Here is an 18,290-nt window from a genome sequence, read left to right on the forward strand (position 1 = left end):
AATTTCTGCCTAAAGTACAAGATAATAAAAATAGGATTTATCAATATTTATTTTGATTAATAATTATATCATTTATTGTTTTTTATTAAAATAGGGTTGAAAATTTTATCAAATACTAGAAAAAGAAAATGTTACCTCCTATGTAGGCAACAAAAGCAAAAGAGGTTATGTCTCACTAAGATAACCTGCCTTCTGAGAGGAAAAGTGACATACTCTGATCTTGAAATTTCCTGCGTCAATTATGCATGTTCCAAGTTAACACATAGCATTGCCATCGTCATAATCGAGTGCACATTGACATTATTTCTACTTAGAATAGGCTGCCTCGTGGGGTAGCATGCATTTCCTTGACTTTTTAGTTGCAGACAGAAGCTGATGAGGCTGTCCCAGAGGAGGACACATGGATGGTGTGGGGTTGACCTTAATGACCTTTAATATCACTTCCTGTCTGAAAGGCGAGGAATGTAGGCTGCAGGTTCATTGAGTGATCCGGAATTCTTCCTTGACGTGCTCCCCTGATCAGTTTCCAGGCAGCTTCACTTCACCAGTGTGGAGGGCTTCTGTTAAAGAGCAGTGAGGAAATAGAGGCCAGTTAGGTTGAGACCTGATTATAAAGAGCCTGAAAAGCCAGGGGAGCAACTTTAGGCTTGATGAGGTGGACACGAGGGGACCCAATGACGTGACAAGAAAATCTTGTTAAAGATAGCTTAGGGGGAAATCAGCCTGGCAGAGACCTGTCAGGGGTTGAAATGGGAGGAGGCCTGAAGTGGGATGTACAGTTGAGCTTTTGCAAATCCATGCAGATACAAAGTGAGGGGGCCCAGGAAAGATTATGTCTGTGAAGTGTCAAGGAGGGAACAGATGGGAGAAACACACGATACCAGTTTGAGACATGAGATATGGAGTCAGGATGCCCTGGTGATTTCAAGCCAGGGAGACTATTAAGCATGTTGGTAGACTATCAAAACTAGGCTTTTCTGGAAGGGGAGCTGGGTTAAGGATGCGGGAGTGAGATGAGAGATGGTTTTGGCTTTAAAACAGGTTTAGTGTCAAGGAGCTATGGGTGTCAGTTTGTTGTTGTTGTTAGTGCCATCAAGGCGATTCTGACTCCTGGCGACCCTGCGTACAGCAGAAAAGAACCCTGCCTGGTCTTTTTCCACCATCCTGTCACCTTCCAGCACTCTATCAGACAATGCTCCGCTGCTCTTTGTTGAGTTTTCGGGACCAGTTTTTTTGGCAGTGAGTGGCCAGGTCCTTCTTCCTAGTCTGTCTTAGTCTGGAAGCTCTGCTGAAACCTGTCTACCATGGGTGACCCTGCTGGTATTTGAAATAGAGGTGGCATAGCTTTCAGCATCACAGCCACATGCAGCCGCCACAGTATGACAACCAACAGACAGGTAGTATGGTTCCTTGACCGGGAAACAAACCCAAGCCACAGTGGTGAGAGCACTGAATCTTAACCACTAGAGCACCAGGGCTGAGATGTCAGTGGAGATATTGAAAATGTGCCTCTGGATTGAAAGATGGTCAGGGTCAGGAATTTAGACTTAGGAGAGGTCAGCAAAGGGGTGATAGCGAGCCCATCGTGTGTGGTGGTTGTAACCACTGGGCATGATTTTGACCCTACACCATTGTCGTCACTGCATAGATACAGTGGGTGGGCGTTTTGATCATTTGTAACTTTAAGGTAATCATAAACAGGTACAGGTATCTGCTTATCAATATGTTAAGTATGTGTGTGTTTTATTAGCCATCCTGAAAATTAGATGTAAGCCATGGCTAAGCACACTGATTCGGCAGGTGCATTACAGCTTAACTAACCCCTCAGTGGAGAAAGGCTTGGAGGAAGTGAGATCTTGGGAGCTATTTCATGTTGAAATACTGACTTGGAAAGTTAGAAGAGAGAAAACATTTCTAACATAAATTATAGTGTGAAAGCAGGTTCTTTGTTGCTCACAACCATTTCTTTTTTTTTTTCCCTTTATCCAACAAGCAGCACGGGGGATGAGATGTCAGACACTACTGCAGTAAGGCTGCTGTAGTGATACATAGTTTGCTGAGCTGGTCCGCACTCGCCATCGGGCGGCACCTCGTGTCACAGTGGTGGAGGGAGAGTCGGTGTTGGAGCCTGGGTTCTTCCTTTTATCTTTTCTTCTCTATCTCTGATGAAGGACCCAAAGCAGCAGAAGATCTATGACCTTTTCCAGAAGTCCTTTGAGGAAGCCGGAAGCGATATGGAGCTCCTGGATGCAGCAGAGTCCTTTGACCCCGGAAGTGGTTCCCAGGACATGGGAGACACACTGGAGGAAAGCACCGTGACGGGCAGTCCACTGAAGAAAAGGAGATTTGAATTTTTTGATAACTGGGACAGCTTTACCTCTCCCCTGTAAGAGGGGCAGAAAAAGCATTGAAAAATCACAGAATTCATTACAGTAAAATAAGGCATTTTGTTCTTAAAGCCTGTGCTCCTCTTGTCATTGCAGCAGTGCTCGTGTCCGTCTCCCAGCCCAGCAAGGTACCGGGCCAAGTGTCGGCGTTTCCTTTCCAGCATCAGTATGTGTGGGTTTGCTGGAGTCTTAATCAACCTTAGCTTTTCTGGCTGAGAAACAGAGACAGTAGGTGGTTGTAGTGGTAATTCATGTTCTTTAAATAACAAGGTGCTTCTTACACAACCCTGGAAGTCTGGATTTTTAAAATTTATTGATTGAACAGGTATTTATCAAGCACCTAATATGTGCCAGACACCGTTTTAGGTGCTGGCAATAATTCACCAAACAAAAGAGAAAAATTACTTACACACCTTTGGAGAGGTTATCTTGTAATGAGAGAAGCAATAGTTATATGTCCTATGAAGAAAAATAAAGTAAGGGAAGGGTTTAGAGCAGGGTGACAGCGTTTTCTATAAATAACCAGATAGTAAATATTTTGGGCCTCATGGGCCAGGACATCTCTGTTGGAAGTGCTCAATCCCAGGACATCTCTGTTGGAACTGCTCAATTCTGCTATTTTAGATAACAACCATAGATAATCCAGAAACAAATGATCATGACTCTTTTCCGATAAAACTCTGTTACAGACGTTGAAATTTGAATTTGGTATAATTTTCACGTGTCACGAATTGTTATTCTTCTGATTTATTTTCAACCATTTAAAAATGTAAAAACTGTACTTAGCTCACAGGCCATACAGAAACAGGTGGTGGGCAGGATTTGGCCCCCGGACCGTAGTTTGCTAACCCCTGGTTTAGAGCAGCACTGTCCAATAGAAATATAGCACGAGCCACATGTGTGATTTCAGTTTTCTAATAGAGTATTTTAAAAAATAAAAGATCAAGTTAGTAATATTTTATTTAACCCAATATATTCAAAATATTGTCATTTCAACATAGGATCACCATTAAAAAGTTTTTGAAAAACTTTACGTTCTTTTTTTCATACTAACCTTCAAAATCCAATGTGTATTTGACACAAACAGCACATCTCGGTATGGACTCGCCACGTTTCAGGTGCTTGATGGCTCTGGTGCTGGACAGTGCAGGTGTAGAGACTGAGGAGGGAGCAGAGCATCAGGTGGGAAGAGTAATAGGTGATGATGTTGAGAGGTAGCTGGGCCGGCTGATGTAGAGCTCCCAGGTCATCGTCAGGGATCGGACCATGTTAACTTTGAACGTGAATGGAAGCCACCGACTGGTTTTGAGCAGGGGTAGGAGGCAATCTGATTGTATTTTTAAAGGCTCACCCCAGTTTGTGTGTAGAAAATAGACTAGAAGGATGGGTGGAGGGAACAGTGGGGGAGGAGGCTATTGAGGTGTTGCAGCCGACCATGGAGGAGATGCTGGGGTGTGACCCAGCTGAGTAGCAGTGTGAGGGAGGTGAGAAGTGGTCGGATTCTGGATATATAATGGAGGTAGAGCTGAAAAGATTTGCAGATGGATCGACCATGGGGCATTTGAGGAAGAGAAGAGTTAATGCTGAGACCTAGGGTTTTGCCTGAGCAAAGTGGTAGTGCTATCGACTGAGCTAAAAAGACGAGGAAGAATAGGTTGGGGGGCAGAGTGCGTCAAGGGTTTGGTTATGGACTTGTGGAGTTGGAGATGGCTGGTGGACAGTCTGTGGCAGACCTGGAGACACCCCACCCAGCTCCCCTTCCAGGAGAGACTTGCTGCCCAGGTTCAGGGAGTGCAGTCAGCAGATGGCTTCCACCTGGCCACAACTTCCAGGTTGGACTCAGTTCACAGAAAGCCACTCTGTCCGAGGTCACCTGAGGTGGCCTGCATTGGTGACTGAGCAAGGTGGGCGTAAAGGCTGGGCTGTTTTGGCCTAACAGTTGGACACCTCAGATGGGCAGTATTCCCTGCAGAGTTCCCCACTCCCCCTGGGTTGTCTGCATCACAGTTCTCCTTCTCCCTCTGCCCAGCCCTGCTTCCTCCCCGCTTCGTGTCACAGGCGTCAATCTCTAATAACACCTTGCACCCCAAACTCCATCTCAGTATCTGTTTCCAGAAACCCAACCTGTGGCAAGATCCAAGCAGAGACGTCCTGGGGGCAGTGGGATATCTGAGTCTTTGGCACGGGCGGTCAGACCTAGAGCTGTGGATTCTGTCCTCCCCAGCTAGAGGTGGTATTTATAGTCCTGGGGCTGGGTGAGATCACCTAGGGCGCACAGCGGCTTCAGGAGGAAAGCGGATCTGACTGTCCCCACAGCACTCCAACATTTAGAGTTGGGAAGAAGAGAAGGAGACCAAGCAGGAAATTAAAGGAGGAAGAAAACCAAAATGGGTGTCCAGGAAAGGGATTTTTAAAAAGTGTTTCAGAAAGGAAGGAGTTCCTGCTTTAATTGGTATTGTAGAAAGACAGTGGGCCAGGTGTGAGAGTTTAGAATTAGCCCGATTTTCTTGGCAGCAATGAAAGATGCCCAGTTGTTCCGGTGTGATAGTTTGTGGATTTGTTTGTTAGACTTGGTTTTTAGTTCTGTGCTGTTTACTGGGCGCCAGGCACTGGGCTGAGCGCTTCACATGTATAGACACGGTGAACCCACCTTGGAGGAAGGTCGTTCCAGTTTCATGGTGCACATGGTGTCTCCGCTAGGAAGTGGCAGGGCGCCCCCTCCAGAGCCCACCTGCAGGCGTAGGTGTGCCATTCCTCCAGGGCAGGAGGCCCGGTGTGCTTTGGCGGGTGTGTGAGCAGTTTGTTACGTGGCTCCTTCCTGAGGGCCTCAGCCCTGGCTGTAAACCTGCACTGGCTTCTCCGCAGGCCCCCGGCCGGCTCTCTGCTCAACAAACTGGAACAAGACCTGGGAATGCGCCATTTTTGTCCCATCGAGTCCCCTTTCCTGGGCGTCCAGACAGCTCCAGTGGAGAGAAGGGATCTTTGGGAGCCACCTAACTGCCCTCACTGTTGCTCAGGGGAGGTCCGGCTTACTGACATCTCAACACAGCCTGGATGCGGGGCTCCACGTCCTGTGTAAGGCTCCGGCCTCAGGAAATGGCTAGGAAGATGCTAACCTTTCCGCCCTCCGCGGTCAAGCCTGGCTTTTGGTTGCGATGCCTCCTGTTAGTGGCTGTGTCGACCCGCGGCTGCTGGCTTCTCCACGGGATCAGGGCACTTCAGGACGGTCCGGCCTGAACACCTGAGTCTGAGGGGCACCAGTTGGTCCTCTTCTTTCTGAGGCCTGTGAAGATGAGCAGCTGAGCCTGCGTTCTGCTGGTTCCTCCTGCCGTGAAGAGGTCCACTGTGGCCCCAGATCTCCGTATCATCAGGCCTTTGGTTTCCTCATCTCCTACTGAAAAGGGAACTACCCGGTGTTATCTGGAGAAAATCCAGGGCCAGAGCCCTGGAGAGAGTGACTGTCTGGCTCTCCTCTGGGCCACCTGAAGTTGTCTCATACGGTCTCCCTCCCAGCTCTCTATTTTATTTTTTAATTTTGTTAGCTCTACCAGCTCAACATGTTTGTCTGTGACAGTGACTAGTCCTGGTGGAAGCTCCCAGAGGACAAGTGTTGGGTCTATCTAAATTTTACTTTACTTTTGCCCCAAACAGGCACTTAAATATTTTTCTAAGAGCAATTAACACAGAGCAGTGGCTGCTGTTTCACCAAAGCTTTACTGAGTCCTCTCCTGAGTGGGTGCCCTGGAAAGCCAATTACGTCACTTCATGGCTGTTGCCCTTGGAGGTTTATAATCGGCCGTGGACACAGCAGTCAATGCAAAGATGGAGAAGGACACAGTCACTCCTGCACTGGGTGGCCTACTGGGAGGTGATCCAATGGGGACAGAACCTGTACAAAAAGAAATGTTGACAATTCTACATCAACTTTGCCCGTGTGATCTTGCCAGTCTTGCATTAATGGAAACAACGTAGTCACTTCATTAGGGAAAAGAATCTCTGGAATGAGTTAAGGTCCAGGAAGCAGAAAGGTTTTGGGGTCACAGTCAGGTCCTGAGAGAGTTTCAGAGAGGAGCATTCTTCCTCGCCTGCCCCAGTGCCTACCCGTAGCCTCTGCTCTGCGTATTTACATCACACATCTTGAGAAATGTTAAGGAGCCTTTTGCTGTGAGCCTGCGGACATCTCCAGAGACGCTCCCACCTGCCTGCTGCTCACTCAGCCCCCAGAGTATCCAGAGAAGTTTGGGTGCAGCTTTTCCATGGGCTCCACTGGAGTTTGGTCAAGCTCTTTAATGTCTTCGAGTATGTGATCGTAAGATCTCTAATTCTATTCGAATAAATTCCTCCTTACTCCAGGGATGTGGCTAGGATACAGTGCATACTCTTCAAAAGTAAAAAAATGCACAGGTGATTTTGACACATACATGTGCAGTGTTGCTTGGGAGAATCACTGATCATTGTTGAATTAACAGATTCCGGCTCTGTTCACCTCGTGGCACAGAGTGGCCCTTGGAATACTGCAGAGTCTTGGCTCAGCGCCTGCCATGGGGAGAGTTTGCCCTTGGTCCTTACAACTTGGTGGTCATACTGAAACCACTGTTCCTCTGTGGTCTTAGCAAATATGGCCTGTTGAGCCTCCATCTGGCCTCTAGTTGAACCTCCATTCCAGCTGCACTGGAGAAAACCTCTCTCTCTGAGATGTCTCTGAGGTCCTGCAAAGCAAATTTTATTTATACCACGTAGTCTATATAGTTTAAATTAGGCTGTCCCAAATGTACCTCTGAAATTTGTTGAGAGCCACTCAGCCATTTCTGTGTGAGTCAGTGAAAGACGCTTGGACTTATTTACATGGAGTGGATACGTTTGGTTTTACGGAAGCATTTCCACACCAAATCCTTTTCCTCCTCTATTTCGCAGCCCAGTCCAGACACTCCTCCCACCATGCACTGCGTTTTCTGGAAATGTCAATTGGAATGAAGAAAATCTGGGCCCATCTCATCCTTCTCTCATCCCTGCCATGATTATCCCCTTAAGAGGTTTTACTGAAGGCCCCCCAGACCCACTGGAGCTGTCTCTGTCTCCCTTCTCCAGGGTCATTAAGTGGAGTCTTATTCCCTGAGTGACCCTGGTTAATTTCTGCCTCCAGGGCCGGCGTCAGGAAGACTCCAAGAGGCAGCAAGTGATCCTGTTAGCCTTGATCCACTTGTGTTTGAATTAATCATGTCTTTCCCTTGTTGGCTTCCTATGAGCCTTTTTCTAGGTCAGAGGGAGAGCTGAGAAAGAGCCGGAGGTGCCCTCCCCGCACCGCCCGCTCTGGGGTTTTGCCTTGTCTGTGCATTCTTGTCTGTTGGAACCTTGATGCTTTCTGAAGCTCTTTTTAGGTGAAATTTAAGCTGCAAAGGGGATAAAGAGAAGTCCAACCTTATTATTTACCCCATCCTCTCATTTCTTACCAGGTTCAGGACTACAAGGTAAAAAATGTCTTGGAAGCTTAAAAGGAGTTTATTGGAGCAGTCTTTCGTACTTATGTTTTATTTTGGTTTTGTGTGTGCCTGTGGGGTCTCAGCAAAGGAAATGGATTCCTAATCATTGCAGAGAGCATCTGAGAAGCCTGTGAGTCACAATCTTTTGGGTATTGTGACAGCCAACAGTTACTTGATTTTGCAACAACTGCCCACATTCCTCCCCCAATCCAGTCAACAGATTTTATTGCACATCAGGCACTCTTCCACTTTTTTATAATCCCCCCCTTTTGGAGGTGAAATATAATACACGAAGGAGTTCTTAAAACAAATTCACAGCTTAAGAAAATATTATAAAACAAACACCCGTGCAACCATAACCCCAAGTTTATAAATATAGTATCTTGAAGCTTTATTGTTGTGCTTTTAATGGTTAGATATACAACCCACCTGAAGTTTATTTTTATATATGGGGTGAGGTAAAGTCAAGGTTAATTTTCTGCCTTACGAATATGCAGCTATTTTAGCACCATTTATGGAAAAGTCTGTCCCTTCCACCAGTGCTCTGCAGTGCCTTCTTTCCGCTATTATGAATTTGATGTAAAAACTAACTAATCTAGAAATGTATAAGTAAAAAAATGGAAGTCGTACATTCTCATCCTTTCTACTCTTAGCCCTACTTCCAGGAGGTACTAACTAATATAACCAATCTGGGATGGAGCCATTGGTAATTATTCCCTATGTATATGAATATATATAAATGTACATAGAATTTGTTTTTACAAAAATTGTGTCAAGCTCTTCGTACTGAAAATGGCTCATTTCACATGATAGATTTGGTCATGGTATTATATTGATCTACCTTATTCCCTTTAAGAGTTGCTAACTCCCATCCTGATGGGTGTATTCCCTGTGTCAATGCTCTGTGAAATGTCTATTAAAAAAACAACAGCAACTAGAATGAATGTAAATTTGTGGAGAGAAGGGAGGCAGGAAAGAATCCATGTGCTGAATCCATTTCAGACAGCTGCTTCTTTCTAGGTGTCCAGGATGTGGCCTTGGCAGGCCTTGCCCCCTCTTGCTGAGTCAGCCCTTCCCTGAGGAGCTTGGCCCACAGGGCTCTTGACAGTTCTGTGCAGACTTGGCTCTTGTCTGTGGCCTCCGGGTGCTTCAGTGAAGAGCAAGCGAGAGGTCTTGAGGCACGCAGTGAAGGAACAACGTGGAGCCTGGGGCTCCAGGATAAACCCTTTCTGTCTCCAGCATGAGAGGAATCGGGGATGATACTTGCTCCTCTGATTTCTTTCAAGAAGAAAATGTTCCACGTGCCCCCAAGAGAACTGGTTGACTCAACAGCTGAAAGAACTCTTCTCTGGAGGCGATTTTAACTTATTTGTTTTTCTAAAGGGGAAAAGTGATTTTTGAGTGCCCCTGAGGAGCAGGGGTGACTCAGCAGAGATTCTTACTGAGATTTTTATGGGTACACATTAGAGTTAACAATCTCTACACCTGATGGTCCTCTAATGGGGATGGAAATTTGTCAGCCCACAGATAAGACAAATTGAGACTTTATGAGAGGCACAATTCTCTGAAGCCACTTAGGGCTGATTTCATGAGAGCGCCATTTGTACATCCTCGAGCTTGTTATTTAAAGAGAATTGTTCAGTTTTGACGAAATTGCTCTGAACATGAACAATTTCCTCCTATTTTGGAGTGTCTCATTTTCAGACATACTATTGCAGTCTTACTCATGCATTCTCTCTTCTCTTCTTCCCTGTCTCTCAGACTCTCTGAAGGCCAGAGACAAAGGAGGCTATGCAGAGGATGGGGTGAGGGAGTGGTAAATTTGCTAAATGATGACCTGAACTAGACTCTAGAGCCAGCCCAGGAGAGCTCACCTCGGCTCTGCCTGAGCTGCCCCAACGCCAGGCTGGCTGTGCCTTCCCACTCACCCAGGGCAAGTGAGCACCACTCCTGCTTGGCCTAGAGACACAGGCTGGAACAGGAGAACCACTTGAGTGCTTGGTTCTCCACACTCCTTCCACCAGTCCCATTTGTTTGCACCAATATGAACACATTTTTGTTTTAATTTGTAGTTTTCTGGAGGCAGGGCATAGTTTTGATGGAGAGTTTTCCAGAAGTCATCCCCAAATGCAGTGCATTTCTCTTCTGGGGGAGGAGGGACTTGCTCCCTTGGCCCCTTGCTATTTTTCACCCTGAAGGGGCAGAAGGTACGTGAAGGCTGTGGTGGAAATGAGAGACCTTGAGCACATCCTGCTCCCTCAGTGGGCCTCAGGTAGCAGTAGCCACGACTGTAAGAGTCTCATTGTGCCCAAGCTAAAGAAATTATGGAGAAAAGAGATGGGCATATTTTTAAAGGAAAGTAGAAAGCAGGTCTGTTGTAGTCCCCCGAGTATGGCAGAAGAGGAAATAGGATTGAAAAGGCATCAAGAGACATTGAAATCAGGTTTCATCGTCATCTCAATGATAATGATAACCATCATTTAGAAATGCCCACTGGGCACTTCATAAAAGTTATTTCATCCTCCCAAGGACCTTATAAGGTGTATGGTATACTCATTTTGCAGCTAAGGAAACAGCATGGCTCTTGTGACAATAGTAGAAAGAGCACTGGTCTCGAAGTCATTTATTGACTATATGACCTTGGGCAAATCATTTGACCTCCCCGGGCCTCAGTTTCCAGTTTGGGCTAGATTGTCTCTAATGCCTTGTTTAGTTCTGACATAAGTGGATTGACCTTGTAGGGCAGAGAAGCCTAGACAAATAAAACCCTTTATAAACCCATCATCACCCTTATACCATGCAAGGTAACATTCCCCCATTCAACAAGTATTCATTACCACTGACGTGCCAGGCTCTGTGCTTGGTCCTGGGATGCAGAAATGGACAAACACAGGTCCTGCCCTCATGGGTTTGACTTGTGATGACTTTGGGTTGTTTTTTTAGATAGAGTTTATTTTTTAGAACGGTTTTAGATTTATAGAAAAATTGAGGAGATAGTGCAGACAGTTCCCATATACCCTCTCACCCAGATTCCCCTATCATTAACATCTTACATTAGTATGGTACATTTGCTATAATTAATGAACCAATATTGATACATTATTAACGAAAATCTCTAGTTTATTCAGAGCTCCTTAGTTTTCAGCTAATGTCTTTTTCTGTCCCAGGGTCCCATTTTAGATTTAGTCAGCATGTCTCCTCTGACACAAGCTCCTCATGGCTGTGACATTTTCTCAGACTTTCCTTATTTTTTATGATCTTGATAGTTTGAGGAGTACTGGTCAAGTATTTTGTAGGATGCCCCTCTACTGGAATTTGTCTGATGTTTTTTCTCATGATGAGACTGGGGTTACGGTTTTGGGGAGGAGGATAGCAAAAGTAAAGGGCTACCTTCGTTGCATCATATGGAGGGTACATCCCATCTGCATGACTTATGACTGTTGATATTGGCCTTGACCTGGCTATGATAGTGTTTGTCAAGTTCCTCCACTCTAAAGTTACTCTTTTTCCCCCCTTTGCATACAGTGCTCTCGGAAGGAGTCACTCTGCACAGCCCACGCTTAAAAAGTGGAGAGTGCCCTCCTCCTAGAGGGCAGAGAATCCACATAAATCATTTGGAATTCTTCTGTAAGAGAGAGTTGCATCTTCTCCCCCATTTATTCATTTATTTGATCATTTATTTATATCAGCGTGGGCCCAATTTATTTACTTTCTACTTTGGGTTATATTTATATTATATTTATTTTTTACTTTGGGTTATAAATCAATTCTACTTTATTTTTTGCTCAAAATTTTCCAAACTATCTCTTGGGAGTTCTTTCAGTTGACTCCTCTGTCCCTTTGACATATCTCCATCAATGTAGGGTCTTTTTGCTTTTTGAGCACTTCTTTATTTTCTGGCACTGTGAGATGGTCCAGTTTCATCTTGTATATTTCCTGTTGCAGTCCTAGAATCGCCATTTCTCCCAGGAGCCTTGGTTCCTTTTATTGAAGAATGGTATTAGAAGCCAAGATCTGGGTGCTAGGTGTACTTGTTGCCAGTGGGTTTGTTCTTGTTGTTTTTAATTGTAAGTTTTTCAGATTATAAAATAAATACATGCGCATTAGCAGAGCTATTTAGAAAACGCAGAAATGTATAAAGACAAAAATCATCTTAAATATTCCCACTACCCATGACCACAAAAAAGTAGACATTTTGCTTTTTCTCCTCCTTGAATTTACACAGCCAGAACTGGAGCAACAGATTGGGGAGGGTAAAGGGGGAGCTTTTGTTCCGCAAAAATTTACGGGATGGTGACAGCACAAATTGCCTGGTCAGTCAGCTGCCCCAATAGCACTCAAAGTCTGGAAGCTCATCCTGAAACCATAGAACCTAAGAACTGGATGGGATCATGGGGATCATCTGGTCCAGCCCCTCATTGTAAAGATGGTCGCTGCTGGGAGGCAGGGAGTGGTGGTTCTCCAGGCCAGGCAGGGACTACAGCTAACCCAAAGTCATACCACAAGGCAGTCACAGAGCCTGGCCTGGATCGAGTGCCACAGACCTGATTCTAAGTCAAGTACACTTTCTGCTATGAGTTTTTGGTGCACTAAATATTATGACTTGGAGTGATACAAGCCAACAATTAGGAGAACTGACTTCGGGGTCAAGCAGACCTGAATTTGAGTTCTAGTTCCACACCTATTGCTATGTGACCTTGGGCAAGGTGCTTAAATTCTCTGAGCCTTGTTTTCTTCATCTGGAATAACAATAGTAATAGTTACAACTGTATAGTGTTTACTATATTCTAGGCACCGTGGCAAACATTTTCCATGCATTTAATTCATTGCCTCTTCACAACAACTTCATGAGGTAGGTATTACAATTATCTAGATTTTACAATTGGAGAAACCATCATAGAGAAAAGTAAAATAATTTGTTGGAGGTCCCATAGCTGGTAAGTAGCAGAGCCCTGCTTTGAATCCAGACCTATGATCCTAATCATTACATGAGACCTCCTCTCTTTATCCTAATAATGAAGATAATGATTTTTCCTATCTCAAAGTATCGTAGCAAAAATTAAATGAGAACATCCATATAAAACACTCAGAACAGTGCCTACCATATATTACCTTTCAACAAATGCCAGCTGGCATTATTATTAATACCACTTCTACTGCTTTTGAGCTCCAGTGACTCTCCCAGTATGGTACTCAAATCACGAAGGTCCAAAGATTGTAAACCTATGAAGTATGAAGTATGTGGCTGTCTGCAAAGTGCTTCTAATGTACTTGTGAAGATAAATGAACACATGCAAAATCATTTGAGATAGTTAACGCTAAACTTTGTGAATCGAAGCTACTTGTTACCAGAATTCTGATTGGAAACAAAGCCAAGTAATCCCACCATGCCTTTTTGCTATCAACTTAAAGAGCAAACTTTCCTGCTATTGTATCTCAAAATGAGTTTATTTGGGAATAGTGCAAAGAATTGCAATTCGGGATGTGCATGCTATGGCAAACCATAGGCAAATCCAGAAAACAAAGGAGGGGAGCTGCTTTTATAGAGAAAAAGGGGGAGTAGGGAGGGACTGTTCTAAATGAAAGTCCGTTGGGGGAAAGTAACAGTTCAGAGCGGCAATGCTTCTCATTAGCCGGGCAGTTACAGAGTGAGGACAGAAATCTTCCTTCAGTAGTCAAACAGTTTTACTTCCCTCCAAGATGCATCTATCTATCTCTTCCTGTTTGGTGTAATTGACGGTGTGTGATAAGGCATGAGAGCTCCCCCTACAGACCTTCCTGACTCCAACTCAGTTAAGGTTTCTTTTATTAATTTCCACACAGCGCTCCTGGTCTTTCTTGGCCCCTAAATCATGGATCTTCTCTTACACTCTCATACAATAGTTCTCTGAGCTTCCTCTCCTAACCATCTTCTGAGAAAGGGCAGCAAAACCTTCTGATATGTATTCTACATGAAAAGCTAACGTCATCTTCCTCTTCACAGAACACACCTTCCACTTTCCCGCCTTGAGCGGAAACCTGGCTCTTTCCTGCTGAAGCCTTTGAGAGAGCTGCAAGGATAGATAACAGATTGCGGTTAGAGAGTGAGATGGGTTCAAGGTTTGAGACAGGGACCTGACAGCCTAGGATGCGGCCAAGGGAGTGGATTCTGGAATGAAGAGGAAGACAAGTCATCAGGACTGAGGAGGTGGAAGGAGAAACTGGAAGAACAAAGTCCACAGTGACTGTTACTCCTCCCCAGCCGTCGGATCTGACTTTCCTCAGCGAACCTCAGGCTCTTCCCTCTTCCTTCCTTCCGAGCTCTGACCAGTTTGAAATTTCGTAACGCGTTAAGGTGGTCCTATGTCTGTCTCCTGGCTGGCCTGGAACTTAGGAGAGTAGAGCTGTGGTTTTTAGTCACCCCTCTGCCAGGACCCCGCACACGGCCTGTCGCTTTTAGAAGGTATAATGTAGTCGAGGAAGCAAAGAGAAGTGGAGTTATCAGATTCAAGCACGTCTTCTCTAAGCCAAGTACCAGTGAGCAAGTCACTTAAAATCTGAATCTTTCTTTGTCCATAAAATTGAGCAAATCGTACCTGCTTTGCAGGATTTTGTGAGCTATATGTGAGATACTGTGGACGTGCGATGCTGCTTCTGATACAGTTTGTTGCTACACTTGGTGAATCAGGGTAAACCTGGCAGGGAGACAGACCTCCTGCCACATTTCCCAGGAGGCCGCGGGGGCAAGGAAACCTCCAGACCATAGAGCTCAGTTCCTAGCTGGGCCTCCCACTCGCCACTTCCGCTCGTCGGCCTAAAACCGCGCCTGCGCACTGCGTCTCTTCCTCTCTGGGCTGGGACCTAGTTCGCGGCGACATGGTGAGTGATGGTCCCGGTGAGGCCTAGATGTTTATCCGCCCGCATCTCTCTGTTTCTTGATTTCTTCGACCCAACCCGCCTCTGCTTGGCCGCCCGGTCCCGTGTCCTCGTCGGCCTCCGAGCCCTCGCCGCTCTTCGGACGGAGACCGGGGCGGAGGGGCGGGGACGGCTTGGCGGGGTCTGGCCCCCCGGGGCGGGTTACCAGGGTCCCCTCGGAGCACCGGGCCCGCGCTGGGCCCTGGTTTTACGGGGCTGGAATGGGGGCAGCTGGGTCGCAGGCGGGGGCCGGGCGGGTGGAGGAACGGCCTCGGAGGCGCCGGGACTTGGTGACGGTGGCGGGGGAGCGGGTCCCAGTATCGCCCGTGTCCCTCTTCACTCGCCCTGCGCAGGCCAAACGCACCAAGAAGGTCGGCATCGTCGGCAAGTACGGGACCCGTTATGGGGCCTCCCTCAGGAAGATGGTGAAGAAGATTGAAATCAGCCAGCACGCCAAGTACACTTGCTCCTTCTGCGGCAAGGTGAGGTGGTCCCGGCGGGGGCGGGAGGGGGAGGCTCCCCCGGCCCTAAGTTGGGGAGCGGCTCGCATCGCGCCCCCTGTTCGTGATCAGTGTGCCACGGTGGAGTCTTGTTGGTGACTTAGGTTTTGTAGGACGTTTCCCATTTAAAGAAAACCACGCGGGAACTAAAGGGCAAAAAATGATTTGAGCGAGAGCCCCAGCCTAAAAACGAGTGCCAGTCTTGTCTCCTGGAGCTGCTAGAGATTTTCGTTTAGTGTTTGCACATTTATTGTGTGCAGAATACCGTAGTACAGCAGTCTTCGTGTTGGTTTTGGGGGAATGGGGGTCTTGCATATCCCTGGCGGTGTCACCACGATGAATGCACATTCTGCCTCGGAGAACTGGGGGGTGTTAGAAACAGGCGCAACCTCATAAAAGGCGCCAGCGTTGGTTGTCCGGTGCAATTGAGGCTCCTGGGTGTTTGCAAGATAAGAGGCTTTTATTTGGCTCCGGGGGAAACTTGATTTGCCGTTTACAGACCAAGATGAAGAGACGAGCCGTGGGCATCTGGCATTGTGGCTCCTGCATGAAGACGGTGGCCGGGGGAGCCTGGACCTACAAGTGAGTCCCCTGCTGTGGGGGGTATTTGGAGGGGTGTGTGTGGACCACGTCCCACGTCCAGGTTTGACGCCGGGTGGGCTGGTTTTCCCTGTTTGTCGAGACTGAGAAAGTCAGGATGGGTTTGCTTTTTCAGGACTCTTGAGAGTTAGGGTTTATTTTCAGTTATTCAAAGACTGGAAACAAAACTACAGAAAGAAAAAGTCACGTTACCGTAGAATTGTATAGAGTCGTCAGGGTCGTCATTGCGAGCATCATCTTGATGGTGTACAGGTCCACTAGTGGGGCTGAATACGCGCTGAACCTTGACTTGCATTGCAAGTTGTTATGAAATTTAAGTCGGTTAGCTTATTATTGAGCGTGGAAACTTGAGGCCATCTGGACCGCCACGCCCTCGCCATTCTGAACAGTACTGGTGGGACTTCTTCCGATTTTTGGGCCTGACAAGGGCCAGGTAATATTGCTGAGGTGAACCTCTATGCTGGTTATTAATTGCGTGGATTCTTTTTTTTTTTTTAGATTTTATTTATTTATTTATTTCCCCCCCCCAAAGCCCCAGTAGATAGTTGTATGTCATAGCTGCACATTCTTCTAGTTGCTGTATGTGGGACACGGCCTCAGCATGGCCGGAGAAGCAGTGCGTCGGTGCTCGCCCGGGATCCAAACCCAGGCCGCCAGCATGGGAGCGCGCACACTTAACCACTAAGCCACGGGGCCCGCCCTGGTTATTAATTGCGTGGATTCTTGAGTTTATCCATTTCTGGATATGAAAGCCACCCTGGAAGGCCTCTGGTCTTGGAATTCGTTGCTGACCCTGAAGGCTGAGGTGTTCTTCCGCCAGTGTCTGCTTTCGCTGTCCAATACACTGGCCACTTGTGTATGAAATGATAGGGCTGGTGTGGCTGAGGGGTTGAATTTTTAATTTTAGTTCATTTAAATTTGAAACTGAAGCAGTGTAAAATATTGGAAAATGTTGAAATGATGATATGAATATATGTAAGCGGCTGGTGTGGCTTTTATGAGGTCAACGGGGAAGACAGAGACTAGTACAGTCTCGGTTGTGATAGTAAGATGAATTAGCATTCATATGCCCACCGAATGGGATGGACAGTTGTGTGTTTTTCAGGCACAGTTCCTGAATCGTGTGGTAAAACTTTTTGTAGTTTTAATAGCTCTTTCCAAAATGTGCTTTAGTTTGCTCTACTGCCTTAGACATTGTTTTCTTGATATCTCTTATTTATTGTCCCATCTTATAATTTAGTAGTTTCTTCTGACATTCTGTCCATTCCCTTTTAATGAGTTTAGATCAGACTCCTGCAGCCATTCCTCGTTAATTTTTTTATGCTCTGTTTGAGAAATCAGATGCGTGAGATTGCCTGTCTAATTCTGCAAGAGCCAGAAGACGTGACTCTTAAAGGATGACATCAAAATTAAGATTGAAATGTAAAAATAAGGCAGATTTACTCATTTGCCATTTCACATGTTAACGTAGTTAATTATGTTGGAACCAAATTTGTTTTTCTTTCCAGCACCACTTCTGCCGTCACAGTCAAGTCTGCCATCAGAAGACTGAAGGAATTGAAAGACCAGTAGAAGCGCCACCATTTGAAACGTTGCTAGCCTATAATAAATGGGTTAATTTATGTAACAAGACTACTTTGGTTTGTTGTTAATTTTATTAATTAGATGTTCTGATTTGCATTGCATTAAGTTTGCTTTCTCAAAAAAGACTTGGAAGTGAAAATGTTCTATTTTTTTAGTTTTTGTGAGAAAGGTCAGCCCTGTGCTAACATCTGATGCCAATTCGCCTCTTTTTTAGCTGAGGAAGACCAGCCCTGGACTAACATCCGTGCCCATCTTCCTCCATTTTATTTGGCATGCTGCCGCAGCATGGCCTGACAGGCGGTGCGCCAGTGCACACCTGGGATCCGAACCTGCGAACCCTGGGCCACCGAAGTGGAGTGCGCCCACTTAACTACTTGTGCCACCAGGCCGGCCCCTGAAAAATGTTCTATTTTTTGTTGGAAAAGCATGCTGAGATAGATGGGTTTTCATAGTCCAGTATTTTTTTTTCAGTAGTCAAATAAATAAAATATAAGACTATTAGCCTTACAGGTTAGATTTGTGTCTTAGCTTTTTATAAGTTCTTGCCAGTTTGAGTTGAGATACGTTGGTTCAAATTGTGCAGACTTTTGTTTTTAAATCACAGTTAATATTTTTTAAAAATGTTTGTGAAGGGTAGGTTGACTTATATCGCCTCTTAACTTTTGGTGCTTTGTCTGACCACCCATTGTATCAGCATCTTCAGAACCAATATGAAACAATTAGAATTTCAGAACAAATATGTACACCATACTCTGTTTTTCAGTTTGCACACAGGAATTTATAGGCTTGAATTATTCAGGTTGATACAAATGGTCACACCAATAAAAGATGAAGTTCCTTGGAGG

At 45.8% G+C, this 18,290-nt stretch overlaps 2 protein-coding genes across 3 annotated transcripts in view; both read left to right on the forward strand.

Moving 5' to 3' along the window:
* SMARCAL1 (SWI/SNF related, matrix associated, actin dependent regulator of chromatin, subfamily a like 1) overlaps positions 1 to 2,458 on the forward strand; it is a 63,048-nt gene extending 60,590 nt beyond the window's left edge. For both annotated transcript variants that reach the window (XM_058532960.1, XM_058532962.1), the window contains exon 18: positions 2,172 to 2,458. In XM_058532960.1, coding sequence (XP_058388943.1) covers positions 2,172 to 2,390 — 219 coding nt within the window. In that variant the 3' untranslated portion in view covers positions 2,391 to 2,458. The remainder of the gene's footprint in view (positions 1 to 2,171) is intronic.
* A 12,170-nt stretch (positions 2,459 to 14,628) lies between these two features.
* Positions 14,629 to 17,493, forward strand: RPL37A (ribosomal protein L37a). The gene is made up of 4 exons (XM_058532963.1): positions 14,629 to 14,725; positions 15,115 to 15,243; positions 15,761 to 15,843; positions 17,370 to 17,493. The coding sequence occupies exons 1-4, from the start codon at positions 14,723 to 14,725 to the stop codon at positions 17,431 to 17,433; spliced, it is 279 nt and encodes a 92-aa protein (XP_058388946.1). The 5' UTR covers positions 14,629 to 14,722; the 3' UTR covers positions 17,434 to 17,493.
* The last annotated feature ends 797 nt before the right edge of the window (positions 17,494 to 18,290 follow it).

Source organism: Diceros bicornis, chromosome 37 (assembly GCF_020826845.1).
Source record: "Diceros bicornis minor isolate mBicDic1 chromosome 37, mDicBic1.mat.cur, whole genome shotgun sequence".
NCBI classification, from domain to species: Eukaryota; Metazoa; Chordata; class Mammalia; order Perissodactyla; family Rhinocerotidae; genus Diceros; species Diceros bicornis.

Excerpts from the sequence above, each read along its gene's own strand:
- RPL37A (XM_058532963.1), top strand. Across the intron at positions 15,244-15,760 it reads CTTGCTCCTTCTGCGGCAAG|ACCAAGATGAAGAGACGAGC; the intron begins GTGAGGTGGTCC and ends TGCCGTTTACAG. Across the intron at positions 15,844-17,369 it reads GGGGGAGCCTGGACCTACAA|CACCACTTCTGCCGTCACAG; the intron begins GTGAGTCCCCTG and ends TTTTCTTTCCAG.